This window comes from Daucus carota, chromosome 7 (genome assembly GCF_001625215.2).
Source record: "Daucus carota subsp. sativus chromosome 7, DH1 v3.0, whole genome shotgun sequence".
Classification (NCBI taxonomy): domain Eukaryota; kingdom Viridiplantae; phylum Streptophyta; class Magnoliopsida; order Apiales; family Apiaceae; genus Daucus; species Daucus carota.
The window spans coordinates 41,504,734-41,527,894 of record NC_030387.2 but is presented as its reverse complement, the minus strand read 5'-3'; the positions used below and the strand labels follow the sequence as shown (position 1 = coordinate 41,527,894).

Sequence of the window (23,161 nt, the reverse complement as noted above, 5' to 3'; positions counted from 1 at the left end):
TAATTATACGAGATAGGTTGGACAAATTTTTGAAGCATGACTAACACATGCATTCTGAAATAATATGCATCACTAATTAATTTACACAATTGCAAATGTGACAATTCTGTTAGAATACTATATGATCCTCGTAAGCTTAACACCTTAAAATTTTAGGATAATCCAAAATATCAGAACTTAGTCTCGCGGTAAACTCGTCGTGATCCACTCCTTTTTCAAAAGTGATAGATTGGACTATCAAGTGAAGGAAATCTTAAAATACTATATAAATTTGGTAAACCCTCCTCCTTGTATCTTGAAATTTCATGAGAACCGATAACTTAACAAATTCTAAGTAGACATTCGATCATAAAATAAACAAATAAACATCTAGATATAGAAAAGACTAATAAAACCAATGTAACAACATAACCTCGAGAATAGAGTCTTATATCAACTACAGCAAAACCTCCTCGCGAGACGTGTTATCCTAACACAAGTTATCTCTACCCGATATCGGCATCTAAATAATTCTCCTTCGAACATCATTGTCAAGTTGGCGTGATGGGCAGACGTTGTAGTTATCATTTACAATATTAGAACTAACGATTGTCATTTCATTCCATACTTGTAATTACAGATCGAACCGGAGCATTGTTTAACTAATGATCATGACACAATAAAATATCATCCATGTACCAATATTATGCGAAACATATTCCAGTACTTTATTTATAGGTTGAATTTTTTTAGGGCCCAAAAACAGCTAAAAAGAATGCACATCATTCGAAAAATGGTTCTTTTGACAACTTAACGAAGTCAATCCACCTGAATCTATAAACTTCGACAACATGCTTAATGATAGAAACATTACTCCAATCTGTCAAGTCACACATACCTACCCGTCCTTCTTCCATGTGTACACAACAACCTGACCATGGTAGCTTAGAATGGCATTTCTCACTATTAGGTCTTTCTCATGAAAACCTAGACAATATAGATTATTAGGTCCTTCTCATAGAAACCTAGGTAATATAGACTATTAGGTCTCTCTCATATAAACCTAGATAATACGGACTGAATTTCTTTAGGCACGAAAACTAGCAAACACCAACAAAAGTAAATTTGACAAGAAGTAAATTGTGTTTCTGTATATGTATATGTAGGAGTATTTGAAAAATAATCATGGTACAATCTATTGTGACTTTTTTCTCTGTTGTGATCAATGACACGATGATTCATTGTAGATCCACCATTACGTGCAATTAGATTTTCTCTTCGACTTCGGCGACGAAGATGAACACCACCCATCATCGTCATCATTGCTTAAGTTTCTTCTTCTTCGACCTGCATGATCTCATCAATAATTCGTATAGAATTGACCATTGAGTTGAATTTAGAATGAAAAATAAATTTGAGTTTGTGTGTTTTTCAGTTCCCAATTAAGTGGTCTATTTATAAACAAAATGATATATAGCCGTTGCAATATGACTGTTATAATATTGCCGTTAAAATATAGTCGTTGGAACACATCAGTCAGCAACATGTTTAAAAATATTTCTTTAAAGCCACGAAACAGTAGTTTATCCCCCCGGGGTTCCTAATCAATGTATATAATAGTTCCTACATCCCCTTTACTACAGTTACCCCACCGTCTAAAACATTGCCACTAAAATTTAACTTATTTACAGTAATACCAGTTGACACGTTTCACCAACCCTGCAGGTCTCTCATCCACGTGTATTCCACGCTTCACACTTCCAAGCTTCTTTCTGAAGCTTTGCACACAAATTCGTGCAAACATGCAGAAACATCATTACTTTGTACTAATTCTAATTCTAATTCAAATTCAAATTACAAAATTAATTATGCAAGAAATTTAGAACTACCATCTAACAAAATTCATACCAAGCGGAAGACAAAGTAATCAATCCATCATGAACAGCAAATCATCAAAATCGTCCGGCGAAGAATATATGGTAGATTTACTCCTCCTATCATAGTTGTGTTAATGAATGATTTTGTTCTTATAACACTCATCACTCTCAATCATGGCTGCAGGAGAACGATTCCGGGAACAATTGGCGCCTCTTTACTTCAAAGGATATGAATGAAGGTACGTATCTTGGTGTTAGATGATTTACTGCAATAACAGTTCTTCAAGATTATTTTAATATAGAGAAATGGCTGCGTAGGTTATCAAAAGTTGAAAAGGAGGAGACGGAGGTTTAGTTCCAACAAAGAGAATGTGTTTGCTGAGCATACTCCTCAATCAGGTAGTTCTCATGATAACCTGATATAGGACTTAAAGTAGGATTTACTAATCATTGTTTAAATCAACTGCATAACAAATAATAGTGCTGAGGATCTGTGCTATGTAAATCCTAAGTTTGATAATATTTGTTCAAATCAACTACCCAACTAATATTTGCAAATTACTGTCAGGACCATTACGTTCTCGAGCCTCTGGCCCCACTGCTCAGGGGAGTGCCCTGTCTGATATAACCAATAATATTGTTCAAGACCGTTGCTCTGTCAAGCCTAGGTTGCGTAGAAATGTTAAAGTACCTCACCACACTCCAACAGGTTATGATCTTATTTAATTGTTTGCTTTGATGTATTACTGATGATTTAGTGTGTTGCTAAATGTATTAAATAATTTCATGCATTTACATTCATAGGAAATAGTTTCAACCTCACTTCTCCAACGTCCACTCCTGCAAGTACAATATGTAATGCCAGTAGTAGTGGGGACCAATTTATTCCTCCAAAGAAAGCTATGAGACGATGCCATCCTGAATCGAGTAGAACTCTATTCCCTGATGAAGAAGTACTAGAAACACAAGATCAAAGCAATGATATCTATGGTACTTATCTATTTTTCTACCAATTGGCTCATAATTAAATTATGTCCCGTACTCAGTCTAATATCGTGTTTGCAGAACCAGAGACTAACATTGTTCATGGTCCATGGTTTACTGACGATGAGGATGACTCAGATTATGTCATAGGTAGTTTAACTCTATTGTTATATTTCAATGGACATGTGCGAAGATTTCACTGCTTCCATATTAGCATCTAACCATGTCCAATATAAATCCACATGCAGAGAACTCCATTGAAGACTACTCGATGTCAGATGAGTGTGACAGTGATCAAGGTATTAAACATGTTTTTTCAGATTTGTAATTTTATTATAAAAACTGTCAACATTTTATTTTATACATTGATTTAATATTTATTGCAGAGGAAAATGTTGTTCCTCCCGTCCAATTAGGAGCAAAAGATAAATGGAAGAGTAAACGTGTTGTGGCAGATGAGTATGCAAGCTTGGGTGGACCCTCTGCTAAGTGTTTAAAATGCAATGCAAGAATGTGGAAAGAAGAGAGGGTCAATAAAAATGTTACGAAGGGCACTCCAATTTTCTCTATATGCTGTAAGAAAGGTGCCGTGAAGTTGCCACCTTCTCTTCCAACTCCTGACTATCTACTGCACCTTCACACTGATGCTGTTAAATCTCCTGCCTTTCATCGCTGTATACGACTATACAATTCTATGTTTTCGTTTACATCGACAGGTGGGAATGTGGATCATTCAATCAATAAAGGAGGCTGTCCATATATATACAGATTGAAAGGTCAGAATTTTCATGTTTTTGGTTCTTTGATACCAAATACAGGCGAGGAGCCCAAATTCTGTCAATTATATATATATGACACTGCCAATGAGATTACTAATCGCATGCGTTGGGTAAATGTTAAAGACCAGGACAAAGTCGATGTTCAGGTTGTTCAGGGTCTTATTAACATGTTGGATGATACCAATGAGTTGGTTCGAGAATTCAGAACAAGACGTGACCGATTTGAAAATAATGACATCATTGATTTGAAGATCACCTTAAAGGTTTGTCGAGCCCAGAGTGGCAGAGAGAATCACATTGCTCCTTCAGACGAGGTGGCTGGGATCATGGTTGGTGAAAGCAACACTACCTGCGGTGATCGAGATATAATCATTGATAGTTACAAGGACGGACTGGAACGGATATCCTTCATTCATCCGAAACTAATGGCATTGCAGTATCCTATTTTGTTTCCTAATGGTGAAGATGGTTATCATGACCAAATTCCATTTGAAAAAAATGGAAACAACTCCAACAATTCTCATGAATACATCTCCATGAAAGACTACTACTATAAATTTCAAGTCAGGGAGAGTGAAGGTACTTATTCTTTAGGACTATCTCCAAGTAATTTGCCAACACTTATGTCAATTTAAAGTAGTATTACTGATTAAGCACATGTGTAAATTTATATTATTAAAATGTAGGGATGACTGCACGTTTGGGTGGTCGGTTGTTTCAGCAATATATGGTGGATGCTTTTTCATCCATTGAGCAAACTCGCCTTTGGTGGTTCCGTATTAATCAGACTACTTTACGAAATGAGTTATATACTCATATTTGTGATTCACTACGTAAAGGAAATTCTGATTCCTCTAAGGTCGGTAAAGGTATTATTCTTCCAAGTAGCTATGTTGGCTCCAAAAGGTACATGCAAGAAAACTTTCAGGATGCCTTAGCTGTATGTCGGCATGTAGGACATCCTGATGTCTTTCTAACAATGACAACAAACCCTCTCTGGGATGAGATACAGAAAATGATGTCTTTTTTGCCACATTGTAAGGTTGAGAACTATCCTGACATTATATCTAGAGTCTTCAAACTCAAACTTGATCAGTTAACAAATGACATTAAAAAAAATGGTCATTTTGGGAAATGTATAGGAGGTACATTCTCTATCAACATGCCTATGTTATTTTAATGTGTAAGAATTTATACTAGCAGATCTTACTAATTATGTGTTTTTTATTGTCTTTTACAGTCATGTACGTTGTAGAGTTTCAGAAGAGAGGTTTGCCTCACGTACACATGTTAATATGGCTTGACAGTCCTTCTAAAATGTATCTGAAACAGAATGTGGATAAATTTGTTAGCGCAGAAATTCCTGATCCTTTGAAAGACCCAGTTGGTTACGCTGCAGTAAAACAATTCATGATGCATGGCCCTTGCGGTCTGCAAAATCCTAAATCCCAGTGTATGAAGAAATTCAGGTGCATACGCCATTTTCCAAAAGCGTAAGTTACCATACAAGTTTCCTGTAAGTGAATACCCATGTCTGCAAATTCCTACTCATACATAACCTCACTTATTTTGTCTAAATATGCAGGTACTCTTCCCGTACAGTTTTTGATGAAAGTGGATTTCCTTTATATATGCGTCGTAAACAAGATATCACAGTACGTGTGCGCAAGACTGATTTAGACAATCAATGGGTTGTTCCTTACAACCGGGATTTGTTAGTCACCAACAACAAGGTTTTTCATAAATCAAACTTGCCACAAACAAGGTTTTTCATAAATCCAAATCATGGGGCAGTTGAGGATCTAAGGGACGCATTAAGGTTAGTAACGTAACAAATATATTTGAAAGATAAATTCCTTTCTTCATATCTAAAATCAATATGAAACAATTCGATGCTACAGGTTGGCTGCATGGCATAACAATTAATGAGTTTGTGAAATACAAGCAAGCAATGAAGTGGAATTTCCTCTACTACTTTGAGTTTGGTTCAACCTGAAGTTGCTCTCCCTGTTTATCCGTGTTGTGATTTGCTCCTTCGAGAGCCTGATGTTTTTAGAAATAATGCTTTCCCTTACGTACTTTGTTGTCTGTATTAAACTATCAAATCTTTGCACTTTAGAATGTAGGCTTTTATTCTGATATGCACATCAAATTAGTGTTTCAATAATTTTCGCATAAGCAATCATTATCCGGATAGTTTTCTCATGCAAATTGAAAAACAATAAAATTAAACGCAAATGTATTATTTAAACTAAATTACAGTAGCATTAGTTGTAAATCAGTCTCACGACTGAGTTTTCTTATACAGACAAATCCAGTTAGGTAACTGCAAAAGATATGAGAATAGATTTTAACAACAAACAAGTCAAAATTATTTACTTAAACATGTTTTTTTTTTTTTAATACCACGCCCTGCACCGCGGGCATATCTACTAGTCTATATATTAATACCCTCACAGATTCAAACACTTTACATGTTTTTTGCCCATCGTCTCGTTTTGCTCTTTCTTAGCTTGAAAAGAAAAATTACACATATTACATATTTTCTCCGCTACTCTCGTTACTTTACAATTTTTTATGTTAGTTGATATATAATTTAAAATACATAAAATTTAAATTCACAACTTTTTTTTTAAATTTTCTTTTTCTATAAATATCTAAATATTAAAGTTTTGTCTAGGAAAAAAAACTTAAAATAATTTGTGAAACTATATTTTATGACCGTTTGACCTTATTTTTCAAGTATAAGTGCTTATTTCTGACGAAAGTACATAAAACGCTTCTTTCTAAAATAAACTCTTACTTTTTTGCTAGATGACGAATATAACACATATTCTTACCATATGTATCTAAAAGAATTATATAAATATGAATTCTTAGAAAAAAATAAGCACATAAATTTGAAAGAAAAATTTGCCCAAACAAGCTTTCTATAAAATCTTAAATTACGTGCCAAATCCCCGTCCCGGTAGTTTACACCTGGGAGGACAGAGATTACTAGTTAAAAAATAAAAGAAAAATCTCTTGTGCACTAAAAAAAAATATTTATTTTTTATTAAAAAAGCTATATGAGAAATGATTACTTTCAACCAATGTTTTAACAGAGGCCTAGCAGCCCCACAGTAACATAATACTAGATTTTATCTATTACATAATATATAACTATCTTTTGCAGCATCAAAATCAGGAGATAGGTTCATCCTGAAGCTCCGCCATCTTGCATATAGAGAAATCTCTCTCGTACAACAAGAATTCCTGAATAATATCAAATTTACGCCAAAATTATTAGCAAATATAGTATAGTTTCTAGTTAAAAATTAAAATATAAAGTATTCACAAATCACGAAACATTTACATAAAAATCATTTTGCATTGCACACAGGTGGTAGTACTAATTATATAGTGTGTATGTATTTCAGTAAAGTTCTTGGCATAGTCAAGCAGAGAATACTGGTAGTAAAACTAATAATAGTGCAAGTACAATGATAGATGACTTCTTTTGCAAAAACTAAAAAGTGCCCGACACCTTTACTAAAGTTGACTTACAACCATAATCAATAGAAGTCTAGGAGAATCAAAGTGCATGTCAGATGCACAAATAATCAGGCAACTGTTTCCAAGGCAGAACTGTTTAAGGGAAACAGAGAGTTGAAATTCGTGGTTGGAGAGGGAAAAGATATGATGAAATTTCTGAAATTATAGAAATGGAACAGCTACTGGATGTAAATGGAAAGAATGGCAGCGCACAATTTGTTAACAAAAAACCTATAAGTTTATCCCGTACTAATCACCTCATAAAGACTTGACATTTGACAATCAACAAAAACTTCTACAGACATATTCATCATCTGATCACATGAGTAAATATAGCACATAAACAACAATAATCATCTTTACCTGTAACTGTTGCTGACTAAACAAACACAAAAATCTAGTTTCAGGGCATGACACGAGTTCAATAAAATCGTCATGGCCTTCGGGTAGATTTCCAGACTCCATAAGTGAAACAGAAACCTTCAAATATGACAAACAAGAGACACTGAAAAAGTGCTTATAGCCATCTAGGAACGTCTGCTCAACAGAATCAGAGAGCAGGAAATAGATGAGAATTGAATAACTTTGAAATTACTTCTCCAAAAACTCAACATACCTGCATACAGCGAAGAATAATTTCTGGAATGCAACACCTGCGACAAAGCCCCCTCACAATGTATGTTGCTGGTTCCTCCAAAGAACCTTCACTGTTTGAATACCAGGCATCGATTCTAGAGATCTCAATTGTTGATCCAGCTTGAAATCGAACAAGCTCACCTGCAACAGATATAAGCTATAATTAGAAGTATTTAACTTCAGGTGTAGTAATACAGAGTGTATGTGGATTGTGGAAAATCTCAAGATAACTGTCAAAAGGCTAGCTTCGGCACATTAGAACTAAGTGTTGGATCAGGAATATGGCCGGAAACCTGAAACTCTACCCAAGAGTTGGAGAAAACCATAGAAAACTTTGATGGCATTTATAGATCAGCAATCCAGTTTGAGTGATTAAACAGCACCCACCAATTACTTTCATATTTGAGTATTCTGTGTGACATTATGCAAAGAAAATGCATACATTATATGCATCAGTGAGGGAGAGATGATACACCCCACTCTTTACTACCTTTGAAGCCTGATGCAATTACAGTAGCAAGAAGACCACCATCATTGAGTTCATGTGGTCCCAGCCCGTCACCCTCTGCTGCCAAGCAGCGAAGCACAACATTAATGCAGTAATTGTTCTTAGCTGCCATGGTGACATCTACCTGCTCATAGGAATCATGTAAAATGCACAAAAAGATCAAAATATGAGAGGATGGGATCCTAAAGATTAAAATATGCACAAAATAACCGCAATAGGTTATATAAAAGATCCTAAAGATATAGCTGTATAATGTTCTGCCTCTCATAAAAGAATTCTGAAGCCCTTAAACAACATAGCAGTTATGATTTATTATCTTCAAGTTACAGCATACAATATTTTATTTTTTTTTGCTAAAGTATGAGATAAATATAAGCAAAAGAATTAGAGAAACATACCATTAATTGGCGATTCAGCACAACTTCCTCACTCACTGAAGAGTAAAGGCAACTCATTAATGTAGTGCACACAGTGGGATCTGGAGACATGCACTCACCAGAAGGAAGACAAAGCATTGCAGTTGCATGTAACTCCAAAAATACAGGTTCGGGTGATTCATCTATACCATTTTCAGCCAGAATTAACCACGAATTTCCGCTTCCTGTTATAAGAATTGAGTCAAGCATTCTCCCATAATTGCACAACAGAAACGGACAAGAATGGCAATAAAAAATCAAACAATAATCTATCTAAAAGACTTCACCATAAAGGTATGGCAACTCACTTTGTAACAGCTGCAGTGATGAATCTAATGTTTCTCTTGCTGCTGCAACTGCTCTTTGCTTTTCCTCACCTGATAATTCGTGAGGAGCAACTTCGGCATTCTCCATATCAATCTTTAGCCAATTGCGGTAAGTTGCATCACATGAGTAGTACTCACTCTGATCATAATGTATGAGCCCTTTTTGTATGAGATTGCAAACTACAATATAACATATGATTTGTAGAATATATGCTCTAAATATGAGGCATCAAAATATTGCAGCATACCCAGTCATTGAACTCCTTCAGATTTTCAGTAACATCATAACCCTCAGCAGAATCTGTAAGCTGATTCAAGGGCTCAGCAAGTAAACTAAGCAAGGTGTGAGCTCCAACGGGCATTGCTGGTACTCTCCACATAGACAGAAGAGAAAATTCCCGGAACAGGACATTGCTATAGACACCCACAGGCAAAAAGTAGTGAGGCGACAGGCAAACCACAGGGATCATGAGACAATCATGCTCTGACAGGTAAATAGCTGGATACACATATATAATGATAAATGGAGAAAAGATGGGTGGAAAATGATAACATTAAGCACCTGTGCATCAGTGCTCGAAAGAGAAGTTTGGCACTAACACTCTTAACATCAGTGATTGTCGAAGGCGGCGTAAAGCAGAGCCACTGAATCACCATAGCTTTCTGTTTACTTTGTATTCTATGCTGCTCTGCCACAATGGAAGCTTTTTCATAATTTTCAACTTTTAATTCTCTTGATCTTGATAGAACCCTGATCCAGTGATTAATATAAAACATTCATGTTTGATTAACATTATAAAATTCAGCCAACCTAAAATTCAAAGAAAACACTGGAGTAGAAGAGGCAACCTTTCTATAATTTCAATAAAACTGCCCTTTGTTTCATCTTCAGCAGTGAATGGCAAGTACCCTATAGCTGAAAGGAATATATTATATCTGACATGCACACTGTTGCAGGTAAAGAGAAACATCAGAAAAAAAGTAATGAAGTATAAAAGCAGGAAATGACAAGGCCATACACTGATATATTAATATCCAAAAGAAATTTTAGGCCATCACTGCACTCAGATTCACAAACCATAAAAAGAAAATGTCAAGAAATGCTATAATATATAATCAGCAGCTGCACCAGTAAAGATTATAATTATTTATACTAGCTACAGAGAAGTGTATGTCATCAACCTGCCAAGAGATGTGTTTATCTGTTTATGAAAGTAATAATATGTTTTCACTTCGTTTCTATAGAATATGCTCCAATTACATATCAATTAAATCGCAGATTTTCTATGCATCTGAAAAGTCAATAAAAATTCAATAACATATGCAGGAAAATGAAAGAATTACAGAGAAAAACGATATAGACGGCTGTTAAAAAAACCTTCCATTAAGCCGCAACTCCATCATGTGCACAAACAGATCAATGCACCGATGCCTTGCCAGCTGAGAAGCATAGATTCCGACCAAATCCTCGTGTTGTTTGGAAAATAAAAACATTGCGTACCTGAAAGAGTACTTCCTAATCACGGTCAATATTCATAAATACAAAGCACTGCATTTTGCATTGTAAATTTCAAACTACTTCAAATAATTTTTAACACTGATGCAACCAACAATCCACTAGTTTGGAAAATTAAGGTAATAGTGCTTATATACTTCTCTATATCATTTGTAAGATAACACTTGTCCTGCATTCCTGCAAGAATCTGAGGACTATTGGGTGCTTGTATAGACCTGGTTCTGGTATATAACTCCAAGGCTACTTCTAACAGAGCTATAATATGCTCCATAGCTAAAAGTGGCAGAAATATGGTGATAAAATATTGCTCCTAGCATTAAGAGTCCTACTTCCATATGATAAAGCTTGGGAACTTCATAGCTTAGTGTACATTCATGTCAAGATCAATAAGATGTACTCTTACTCCAGAACAATATATGCTACTATCTACATCAATAATGATGAAAAAAGAAGTGAACATTTCTAATTTTCCAATTATATATATAATTTGATGAATATCAGAGACACAAGTATATTTGTCCATGACATAAGAAAACAATATTACTTACATGTGTATGATGAGGTCACCAAGAGTCATTATCTTCTCTTTGAAAGTATCTGCCATCTCTTCTGCAAGTAAATATCGAAGCACAAGCACTAAATGTGCACCAAACCTAATCATTTGTGGATCACCACGAGGCCTGAAAGAGCATCATAATTTAGGCACAATTAAGTTGAGTCTTTTGGTAAATCTTGATGGAGCAGACGGTTTTTTATTGCAATCAGACATTACAACTGTCCAATGGCCAGTGTAATAGATTCTGAATTGCAATTTGAGAGTACTCCAAACATAAAACAAAAAACTAATCTTAAAAAATCATTTCTAGGGAAACTAACAAGCAATTAAAGTGCAACAGCCAGGATATGGTAGGTCTTTTGAAACAGTCAAATTAAAAAAAAAATGAATTAATACCAAATCACTGCTCAAATGCAAGAAGCTACACATTTGTACCTGAAGACATTTTGATCATCTTCAGAAGGCGATATCCACGACCAGATAAGATCCAGAAGCTGTGGTATATCTCCTAGCATAAGACGCATCTGTCCAGCAGCACAGGGTCAGTAAAACAGTAAACAAAGTCGAATATGTTTGGGAGAAATCATCATATATGATATTCATGTATATCCTATATCCTATATAGGGTCATGTTCCAGAGAGAACCGTTAAGGAGAGAACCATAGAACCCTTATCTTATTTTTAGTATTAGGTTGGGTTCTGCAGCAGAACTTAAGTATTAGTTAGGGTTCTGCAACAGAACTTCGCATGCAAAAAAATGTCAATATTTATGTATTATATTTTAATATTATTTTTGAACACACACAACGATGAAAAAACATGAAAAAAAACATGTATTTAGATTTAGATCCCAAAAATCTTTTTAAAATTTAAGGTTCTGCAGCAGAACCTTAGTAGTTCTATGGTTCAATTTTAAGGACTGGTTCTCTCTTGAGCGCGATCCATCCTATATAATATACATGAATAACATATATCATATACATCAATATATAATATATATAATTGGGCCGGGGGGGGGGGGGGGGGGGGGGGGAGGAAAGGGGGGAGATAGAGAGAGAGTAAAATAACACACAACCTAAGAGTTAATTATCTACCACGTAATTCTAGTCTGTAGTACCACATGAATCACTATACACTCAAGCATCGGGGTCTTGGCCATATAAACTTTTATTGTATTAAGATTAATGTTTTGCAAAACGGTTACTTTTAAAGAAGTAAACCAAATCAAATCAAATATAACATGAACAATCTTCAGCTCCCTCTTCCTTCATCATTTTATAGAAAAAAAAGAATCAGGAACAGATTGAAAAAATCATTAGAAAATTATTTTACTTTTCTTGAAAATAAATAACACACAACCTAAGGGTTTTACTTATCTACCATGTAATTCTAGTCTGGAGTACCACATGAATCACTATATTCTCAAACATGGGGGTTCTTGGCTATATAAAATTTTATTGTAATAGAAAACAATGTTTTGCAAAACGGTTACTTTTAAAAAAGTAAATCAAATTTAATATGAACAATCTTCAGCTCCCTCTTCCTTCATCATTTTAAAGAATAAAAAGAATCAGGAACAGATTGAAAAAAAAACATTGAAAATTATTTTACTTTTCTTGAACAGGGCCTAAACAAAAGTTTTACACTGAACCGACCCTGCTATAAAGTCATATGAGATGGAAAACATCAAAACAACCACGATGCTTACAGTTTAAACTGTTCTACAGAACATGGATCTGATCAAACAGATCGAGAGAGAGAGAGAGAGAGAAAGAGTAAAATAACACACAACCTAAGAGTTAATTATCTACCACGTAATTCTAGTCTGTAGTACCACATGAATCACTATACACTCAAGCATCGGGGTCTTGGCCATATAAACTTTTATTGTATTAAGATTAATGTTTTGCAAAAAAGGTTACTTTTAAAGAAGTAAACCAAATCAAATCAAATATAACATGAACAATCTTCAGCTCCCTCTTCCTTCATCATTTTATAGAAAAAAAAGAATCAGGAACAGATTGAAAAAATCATTAGAAAATTATTTTACTTTTCTTGAAAATAAATAACACACAACCTAAGGGTTTTACTTATCTACCATGTAATTCTAGTCTGGAGTACCACATGAATCACTATATTCTCAAGCATGGGGGTTCTTGGCTATATAAAATTTTATTGTAATAGAAAACAATGTTTTGCAAAACGGTTACTTTTAAAAAAGTGAATCAAATTTAATATGAACAATCTTCAGCTCCCTCTTCCTTCATCATTTTAAAGAATAAAAAGAATCAGGAACAGATTGAAAAAAAACATTGAAAATTATTTTACTTTTCTTGAACAGGGCCTAAACAAGAGTTTTACACTGAACCGACCCTGCTATAAAGTCATATGAGATGGAAAACATCAAAACAACCACAATGCTTACAGTTTAAACTGTTCTACAGAACATGGATCTGATCAAACATATACTAACAAGTAACATGTTCTGAGAAATTGACACAATCACAACTGACTAGTGAACACTTCAATCATTAACCCCATACAGCAATATACAATATAGGTCATTCTGCAATCACAATAGAATTGATGTCATGCATCTTCTCCTAAACATTATTATTAATTGCACACTAAAATTTCTCCGATGAACTATTTTATTACCTCAATTTGCCTATGCTGCTCTCTGCAGCCGCGATGAACAGCTTCATGCACCACATCACTAGGTGTAAAATTATAGAATAAATAACAAATTATTAAAATTACTTAATACTAAAAACAAAAATGAAACTGCAGCTTTACCTAGAATGGAGATTCTGCAGAAGCGCAGAAAGATCTCGAGGTTGCTGATTCAATACTTGGAGAGGCCAACTTTCCGGTCCAGCTATTGGCTGAGAAACACAAACCTGTTCTCCAGGACTATTTTCAATAGCATCTTCACAGCTTTTTAACTGACTTATAGCACCCGGTTGAAAGCGAGCTAATTCCATGTCAACCTGAACATTGAACCATGACTTGGCCATTGCCCAGCAGGCAGACTGCAAACTGGTCAGTTCCTAATCTTAACCAAATTCATTCAATAAAAGCATTCTTGTAACGAGAATGAGAAGCAAGAAAGAGAAAAGTTGTTGATATAATTCATTACAAGAGCTCCTTTTAGAGCTAAGATGCCTAAAGATCTGAGAAAGTTAATTATATAACTTGTTGTTGTTTATATGACCACAAACTTTGAGGGCCTTAAAACTCAATGAAAACCTGTTCCTGTAATAAATTCAAAGACTGGAAATCATAACAAAATATAATTAAAGGCCTGCGCTCACACTCAAGCTTGTTGATTGAGAACGAGAAGGGAAAATTCATTCATAGTGGAATCCCACAGGATGAGGTTTGATTAACTCTGGAGAGCCTTATCCAATTTTAATTGATATCGTAATTATTTCAAACTTTAAACTCGTAAGTACCACAAACGGAAACTTTTTATTCTCAAAAAATCTTATCAGAAGACATATGCTGGTGCCTTCTGTTAAGAGATAATTCTGCAATAAAATACAAATTGTTTCTACCTTTTTATATGACCATGATTTAAACCTTCTTGTGTTACATTTAGTTCTTTATTGTTCTTAACAAACAGCAGATAACTTAAAAATAATGTCCATGTGCAGGGCCGGTTTTGAGCAAGTGCACCAAGTGCAACAGCACAGGGCCCATAGAAATTTAGGGCCCCCAATTTATGACTACTTCTTTCTATCTTTTAGTATACTCGTGATAAATTGATCTCTCTTTAATTTTTATTATAATTTTATTTGAACGCTAATTAGTACACTGTACAAGCAGTAAATCTCACACGGCCACACACATATTTAAGTCTAACTACCCAAGAAAACAAATAATTTTTCAGTTGTAGTAGTACAATTTTGTTAATGATATCTTGTTATTTTAAATATGTTAAAATTTTGTTTTGTCATTTGAAAGGGCCTCATTCTTAAAGTTAGCACAGGGCCTCAAAAAAGTCCCGGACGGCCCTGTCCATGTGGTAGGCTAAATAATATTGCTTCCAAGTTATTTATTCAACCTTCCCCACCCAATGGGAAAGGGGAAAAGAGTATCTTATTTTCAATAATAAAGTATGTGACCTAAAAGCATGTGGAGATAAGAGAGATATATATTTCATTTCATTTCTAACTAAGGATTGTGAAGCACTATAGATAAACTGCATGATATTTAATGTTTTTATTTTTTGTTATTTTAAATGCATTTAAATGCCATAGAGCCGATTACAAACCTCACAAAGTCATATATCAAGCTTACATTTGATCAAATTACATGTCTTTTTCATCTAAAGCGATATGATTCATATTCCGTCAAGTTTATAAGTAAATACCTCCCAATCTGTGCAAATAGAAAGAATGCGCTTCAAGTTACTGCATTGGGAAGCATAAATTGCTGCTTCATATTTACTGCCCTCTTCCTCTGCAATCCTCTTTCAATTCAATAGACCAAAAAACTATTTGTCAGTTCAGACCCTATGGAAAAACCATCCTCTCCTTGCATGAAATTACAAAGTTGCGGGACAAATTTTAAAAAGGTAAGAGTGTGGGCAATCAGAAAATTACATATAGCATAGTATAAACTTGATGTACGGTGAACATATTCAGAATCATTAAGAGAATAAAAAGGGAAGTACAAAAGAAAGATCAAAAATTCTTTGAATGCTCTGCAAAAAAGAGTAAGCGTTTACCTCAGATGCAACATAGGAAGCCCATTTCCAAAGACGGCGTTGATGACCAATCCCACTTTCCAGCTCAACTGCTTGCAGGCTTCTGTTCTTGCCATTTTTCATTAAAGCTTCAACCGACGGAAAGTGATCCAATCCTCCAAAAGCACATAAAGTTGCAGCCCTCCATGGCTACTCAACTGAGTTTTATTGTGATTTGAAAATTTAAGAACGTATTCTAACAGAGAGAGAATGCATACCTGTCCAGCAGATCGGCAAAGATTGCATGCCTCTTCCAGTCTTCCAGCCCTTAACAGAATCCAGACATCTTCCAAAAGTGATTCATCTTGTTTCTGTCAACATGTAGACATACAATGGAAACAACCAGGGATGGAGTTATTGTTATAAAATGTAATCTGATCCATTTACTTGGGACTTGGGAGTTAAACTCCTTATGGAGCCATGTGAATTGTGAGAAAGAAGTCTTGCTAGAAGTTTAATGGCAGGGGGACGCATGCATTTACACATCAGATTCAAAGCAAAACGTATACGATACTGGTGTGTGATTTCAGTTCTACATTTTTATATTTTTTTGGCTAATAAACTAATTGGCACCTAAATCAATTAGTTCAATTTTTACCAAAAAATAGAGCTTAACATAATAGTTGATCCTATTTGCAGGAAATTATGAGCTTAACAAGTGAACATGATTCAGATAAGAATATACTTTGTCATCAGGCAGTGCCTGAGCATGTTCCCGAGTTGGAGCATCAAAATCCAAATGATGGATAATTTTTGGATTTGAGACGCCCTTTCGTAATAAGCGTTGAGTATGGTGCCAAACCCCTGTACTAGGCAAATGAGTACCAACATGAGAACCTCGAATCTGCAAATAAATCAGAAATGATATTAAATATATTAATATGAACTGAGAATCAAGAGATACCATAGTACATAGTGGGGTGTATCGCTTCCCACAACTAGTTTGTGGGTCCAAATCCTCATTCAGAGAATAAACATAGTACATAGTGGGGAAAGCTATGAATCTATGAAGGGATACTGTAGTATATAGTGGGGGAAGCTATGAAGCTAACATATGGAACACTAGTTAGCGGCATAACGAAGTTATTTATTATGATACTAATTCAAAAGGAGACTATTATGAGTATAATTAAAACAGTTATAACGTTCAAGATATTAATCACTTTAAAGAAGAAAGTTCGAAAATAGTTCTTCAGAAAAATATAACAGAACTAGTCCTCAACAAGGTTCTACTAATACCGTGATCATTATTATTTAGAAATTTACAAAAGAGCTATTTAAAAGTTTAGCAAGTACTTTGTGGTAAGTCCAAAATTTTTCCAAAAAAATAAAAAGAAAAGACTGCAAATAAATACGCTCGTTATATTTTCTTTCAAACACTTTAATCTTTGGAGACAATACTTTTTATTGATTTATATCTAAATAATTATTCAACTTGTCTTTGGGCTCCAATTCATTAGTTTGACTATAGAGTCAACAATGACCAAAAGCCAAAGGATTATCAGAAAGTTAAAATTTGTCCAAAGAATAAGGGTTTGACAAGAGAGACTAATAGTCAATATTCACATATTACTTGCGATTGCATATTTGCACTTCCAGAATTTATTATTTGAAAATAAAGCATATATATTATTTTAATACTAATATAAAAACGAATATTTATCTTATTTATCTTAATGTCTAAATTTATATATTTCCAATATAAATTTTACATATTCAACATCTTGCTTGCATATATTATACTTATGCACATTTTTAAATAAAACCTTTCACAAACTAGTTTACTCGTAACTTATTTATAAAAGGAAAGATTGAATAAATACTTGCATTTGTTTACAGTATAAAAAAAACAGCAAATATATCCAAAATGTCACCGGATTTCTTATTCTTTCTTCATTAAACATAGTGTCACCACACTCACCAAGAAATTAAGAAACTAATTAGCAAAAGTAAACTTTTAAGAATATGGATAGTAACAAAACTTAAGTAGATGGGCATAGTTACTGACACAAACCTAGTTTCAAAAAAAGATAAGCAGTAGTGAGAGAAAGGGTGGCTTGTAAGAATGTCGCGGGTCCTCACCTCATTATCCAAATCAAGAGATTTAGCAGCTAAACCTTCAAGCCACTGGATGATTCTAAGGCAAAGTTGTGCTGTGTGATCTTCCACAACAAACTGGCAAGCCTCCAAGTGAGATGTTGTTGGAGTCTGCCATTAAAATTGATTTAACTACATGATTTTGTTCACATAACATATACATGAAAATATTAGGGGAAGAATATATTCAAAAACAACAACATTTTTTCAGTAAAACAGGAAATTTAGTGCAAGTGAGACAGAAAGGAAACATCACCACGACTAGATCTTCTGGAAATTCTTCACCTGCAAGACAAAACACATTTATCTTAATAAATTGCAAGTAATATGAAACATATTAACAAAAGATTATGATCAAAACAAAAAGGAGATACAAGTTTGATCACATGATGACAAAGAAAGCATAAAAAACTAAAGATAAGGACACACAGCCCAAAAGAACATGAAAATATGAGTACAGGGTAGATCGCCGATCAAAATTCTGCATTACAGTGAAAGAACAGTAAAGATAATAAAAAATGCTTTAGTAAAAGGGAACGACATGTAATCCAATATAGAACAGGGTTCTTTCATACAGTAAGAGTAAGATGAATTAATCCTGTTAAATGAGTTTCAGAACTTTTGAACCAAGATCTCGAAAACATACAACTACACACACACACACACGTATATATCAACTAAATCTGGCAACACCCAAGACCTAATCAGCTCTCAAATATGAACATGTTAGAATCATTTGCCTTTGCCGTAAAGATGCCACAGAAGAGACCAGGAAGCAGCCTCGTCTAGTAGAAGTCGAGCGGTCTGCCTCATTAGTTTGTCCTCTCCAATCCTTAGTTTCTCACTGCCATACCTACAAAAAATACAAAACACGGGTATCTTCAGAGTAGCAACTAATGTAAACAAATTCCAAAAAACATAAGGTTAGCTATATATGCTTAAGAAGCATCTATTGGATCCTCGTTGGTAAAATAATAGCAACAGTGTCAGGAGAGTGTTCTTTTTACAAGTATAGAAGGGAGCATCAGTATTAATAAAGAGGTGTACTATTAAGGGTACCATAGTCTTTTACTGTATTGCAGCAACAGACTAGTATAAATAGCTATCACTAGTTTTAATTCTGTTACGTTGAATTCGAATATCAGAAAATGGAATGCATTTTCCACCAGTCTCTGGTTCTCTATAGTATAAATAGCTATCACTAATTTTTTAAGTAACTGACAACAGAATGAAGAGCTATGCAGACCTAACAGGACAGCGAGGGAGTTTATAATAACCCAAAAAACATGTAATAGTGCCTACAAGGAAGACTCTAAATTGTCAGCTAAAGTCTTTGGGCCTTATAAAGTGTCAGAAGGATAGGAGCTCTTGCTTAAGTTTAGGATCTCTTGCTTACAGACCTGAGACATCAAGAGTTTATCATGTGTCTCATGTCTCACAATTAAAAAAGTTGTTGGTCAAGCTAAAGTTCATAAACATCTACCTCAAGTGAGAGAGCAAGGTACCTTTGACTTCGGTCCAGTAAGGGTTTTGGATCACAGAAGAGTTAAAAAAGATCACAGAGTCAATACCAAGTGCTGGTACAATGGGAAGGCTGTAGTGAAAGGCTGCAGCATTAATGAAGCTACCTGGCAGGAGGAAGAACTTCTCAAAGTCAACTTCCCAGAATTTGTGATATTATCACCATGAGGACGTGGAGATGATTTAAGGAGGGATAGATTGCATGAGTGATAGGCTTACAAGTATGGAAGGGGATAAAAGGTGTATTGGTAATGGTGTTATAGTCTATGAGTGTATTGCAGCGACAGACTAGTACAATTAGCTTAAACGCAATCAGCTAGGTGTAATTTTGTTATGTTGAATTTTAATATCGGAAGATGAATGCATTTTCCACTAATCTTTCTCTCTCTAGGTTTTCTATCTAGTTTCTCTCTCTAAAACAGAATTGTCTCTCTAGTTTCTTCATCTCTCTAGCGTTAAATATTTCGATATCTACATGTTTCTAGCCTTGATCTAGTATAATCTCCTGTTTCATTGCTGATATACTGCCAAGCTTCTAGGAAAACATAATAAAATTAAAATATACAAAGTCAGTTCCTGACGAACACCTCCCATAAAACATCACGTAGTAAATCTTATCAGAAGTTCCGATCTTCATGTCAAGGTACTATCCTTTTCATACCTATAGCCTTTTTAAGTTCTTTTTATGTTCTCTTATTCTTTTAGCTTCTACATACTTTCAGAAAAATTGAACTAATAGCTGAACAAATCTTGTCTTTGTTTTTGGCTATGAAATAATCATTTCTGCGTTCGTAAGGTACAAGTTTGTCACATTTATTGATTTTGAACCATTTGAGATCGATAAATGTTTGACAATGTGGAGCTTATAGGGTACTAATGGAGAAGCTGGAGAACTGTAGTACTATCTGGAGAGACTTGTTTAAAGCAAATCAAAGATAAAAAGAAATTAATATATAAAAGCATCAAGGTCAACACAGGGCAGAGACACTATCGATATTTATTAAGTACAGGACGATACGCACCTTATTGACTTTGACACATCACGACATTCTTTCTCCAGTTTCAATATCAAATCAGAGACGGGCATTAAACCTGCAATACAAAAATTTATCTGATGTAAGCGACTTAGCTAGATATGTTCATAGTAGAATGGTATAGAGTAAGTGATCGAAGACATTCTCGGGCAAAGGAATGTTTAATCAAAGGTACAGCCAAACTACCATCACCCCAACAAACATGAATCCAGTAATCAGCAACACAAGTATAACAACTGCCTAGAGGTTCACTAAGACATAGAACTGATTCAACAAGTTGACTTGCTACATAGAATCCTGAATTATGGGCCATGTGACTGTGAAATACTGCATATATTTAATCTCTTTTTAAAGATTATTATGATGAGGATGAGCTCTTAACTGTAAGAAGCTCTTCGCCAAAATTTCAGCTGAAAACATGTCCCATATCAATCAGTCAACTCCTTGGTGGAAATAATGTCAGTGAGTCCTGTACTTCTTTATAAGTTGTCACTGTCTAATTCTACGGTTATCAAGTTGACTAGCCAAGTTAGCTTGACAGCGAATGGTCCAGGTGAAATCAAACTGTAATTACGACTTCCAACCCCACTCAACAACTTATTTTCCGCCAAGCAAAAAACATGTCATTCTGCGTAATGTCCAGGTATTCAGGTAATGATGGACATGAACAATCTAAAGCGCACAAGAACCATGTGTTAATTATCATTATCACCTCAAATTCTTCAAGAAAATTTATATCATTATTAGTAGCTTGTTGTTTTCTGAGACCGTTTATTCTAAAATCCAATTAACGGTTTGAACTTTGACATTTGTTATTGCCTACCATTCTCCTAGGATTGGTATTATTAAGTTAATAGTTCTCATCCAACTACGAAACAATTCTATTGTGTTTGGTTGGGGGGAATGAATTTGGAAGGAATGAAATGAAATTTGAACTATATTATGGGCAATTGTTTATAAATTTCATTCCTTGCTCCATTCCATTCCTTGCACCTTATATTAAAAATCACACCCCGGATTTGAGAAGGAATGCTCCATTCCCTCCTATATTCAATTTTTCTCAAATCTTATCAAAACAATTTTGCACTCACTCGATTTTTTTTCAAAACTTTTCTCTTAACTCTATTATTTTCATTTATTTTTTGTAATTCTGTTCCGTTCCATTCCATTCTCCCCAACTAAACACATCATATAAGTATGTGATATAAATGCTGACATATAGAAACTCGAAAAGACAGAAAAACGTATAGGTAGAGATTTAAATACTAATATATAGGTAAAGCACCTTGAAGAGTAGAATCCAGAAGCTGAGCAAAGAAAGCAAACATTGCGTCTCCACTATACGTTAAGTCATCGTCCTCGGTTTTGCATATTTTGAGGGGATGATTTCCGAATTGAAGAACTGCATTAGAAGCAGCTTCAATCTCGGACCCTCCATGACTATCAATCAAGGATCTCCTGTTAAAATTAGAATGTGTGTTTGATGCAATTCCTTGTGAATGTGCAGCAGCATCAAAACTCTCAAGCTCTTGTTTGATATTTTCGATAATCAGCGCGGAGTTTGACCTGATTTCGTAAGATTTTGGAGGTAACGGTCTTTTTCTGCAAATAGTAAGTATGATTTGTGTAAATTTTACAGTATTGAACATAAATAAGAAGGAATTTCTTGAATTTAAAATACATGTGTAGCTAGAGCCTGAACAGCAGTTAATAGTAAGGATGTGAGGAAGGCAGGGCTTGCTGATACATACCCGTAACGGCGAAAACGCTCTCGGACGGCGATATCTTCCGGCTCAATCATATCGATCTCCATTTCTCTGACCTGATTGGGAACACAAGCTGCTTAAACCCTAGTTTTACAAAGAGTTGGAGATGGTGGAGCGGGAAACCCCTTTTCTATGCTTATATTTATTATTATAAAGCAAAATTATAAAATTTGTAATTTAAAATATACTAATTCATTTCTCTTTTTTCCGAAATATTCTTAAGCGCTTTAATCCGCGCGTAAAATTATAGCCCGGATATCTTGTTCTTTAATTCAAATCTCCAACATTTTGATTTCAGAGTGTTCCTTTTCGGAAGCAATTTGACGTTCGAAATCGTGATTTAGATTAAGAGGGGTGTATTAGATTGGGATTTTAAAGTATTTTTTTGCATTTATGAAATCCGAAGGTATTCGATTGGGATTGTTTGAAACCTATTAAAATATTGAGATATTCAATTGGGATTTCAAATTATGCAACAAAATCTGGTGGTATTCAATAGAGATTTTAAATTATGCTTTAAAATCCGATGGTATTTAATTGAGATTGTTTAAAATCCATTAAAATCTGATGGTATTCAAATGCTGATGGATTTTTTTGCATTTCATAAAATGATGGATTTTGTGACATTTTTCGGTGTATTTTAAGTTTTATGAAATCTCATCAAAATCAATGGGATTTTGAAGCATTATGCTTAAATCCTATGAACTCTGCGACATTTTATCAAGAATACACACAAAATCAAAATCAAACACAATTCATTAAAATCCATACACTAAAAACAATCCATTAAAATTCCAATCGAATACACCCCTCTAATAAATTCAGTATTTGACTGTTTATTTCTGAAATCTAACATAATAAATGTAATAATAACAAGATTAT

At 34.4% G+C, this 23,161-nt stretch overlaps 2 protein-coding genes across 3 annotated transcripts; one reads left to right on the top strand and one right to left on the bottom strand.

Moving 5' to 3' along the window:
* The first annotated feature begins 1,916 nt into the window (after positions 1-1,916).
* LOC108195098 (uncharacterized) lies at positions 1,917-4,799 on the top strand. Its single transcript, XM_064082128.1, has 8 exons — positions 1,917-1,958; positions 2,041-2,095; positions 2,425-2,565; positions 2,661-2,846; positions 2,922-2,990; positions 3,089-3,139; positions 3,227-4,198; positions 4,306-4,799. Exons 1-8 carry the CDS (start codon positions 1,917-1,919, stop codon positions 4,797-4,799), a joined length of 2,010 nt encoding a protein of 669 aa, XP_063938198.1.
* A 1,852-nt stretch (positions 4,800-6,651) lies between these two features.
* Positions 6,652-22,426, bottom strand: LOC108196253 (nuclear pore complex protein NUP107). Of its 2 annotated transcripts, none has more exons than XM_017363454.2 (24): positions 22,265-22,426; positions 21,799-22,115; positions 20,502-20,571; positions 18,699-18,811; positions 18,215-18,243; positions 17,944-18,069; positions 16,547-16,705; positions 16,080-16,172; positions 15,844-16,011; positions 15,487-15,585; positions 13,908-14,143; positions 13,770-13,827; positions 11,547-11,635; positions 11,104-11,235; positions 10,418-10,540; positions 9,889-9,987; positions 9,602-9,790; positions 9,288-9,453; positions 9,022-9,178; positions 8,696-8,898; positions 8,280-8,421; positions 7,770-7,930; positions 7,517-7,633; positions 6,652-6,874 (listed from the first exon to the last, which is right to left on the bottom strand). In XM_017363454.2, the coding sequence occupies exons 1-24, from the start codon at positions 22,324-22,326 to the stop codon at positions 6,803-6,805; spliced, it is 3,180 nt and encodes a 1,059-aa protein (XP_017218943.1). In that variant the 5' UTR covers positions 22,327-22,426; the 3' UTR covers positions 6,652-6,802. The 2 variants fall into 2 exon arrangements, with proteins under 2 accessions (XP_017218943.1, XP_063937445.1); XM_064081375.1 differs by having other exon boundaries at positions 13,770-13,831; positions 13,912-14,143; positions 22,265-22,425.
* Positions 22,427-23,161: the final 735 nt, after the last annotated feature.

Bases quoted from the DNA above. Each gene is read 5' to 3' on its own strand.
- LOC108195098 (XM_064082128.1), top strand. From the start codon at position 1,917: ATGAACAGCAAATCATCAAAATCGTCCGGCGAAGAATATATG. The intron at 2,096-2,424 runs GTACGTATCTTG...AATTACTGTCAG, and splicing joins TTCAAAGGATATGAATGAAG to GACCATTACGTTCTCGAGCC. The intron at 4,199-4,305 runs GTACTTATTCTT...ATTAAAATGTAG, and splicing joins TCAAGTCAGGGAGAGTGAAG to GGATGACTGCACGTTTGGGT.
- LOC108196253 (XM_017363454.2), bottom strand. From the start codon at position 22,326: ATGGAGATCGATATGATTGAGCCGGAAGATATCGCCGTCCGAGAGCGT. The intron at 13,828-13,907 runs GTAAAGCTGCAG...TTTTACACCTAG, and splicing joins CTGCAGAATCTCCATTCTAG to TGATGTGGTGCATGAAGCTG. The intron at 7,634-7,769 runs GTATGTTGAGTT...TCATATTTGAAG, and splicing joins TTATTCTTCGCTGTATGCAG to GTTTCTGTTTCACTTATGGA.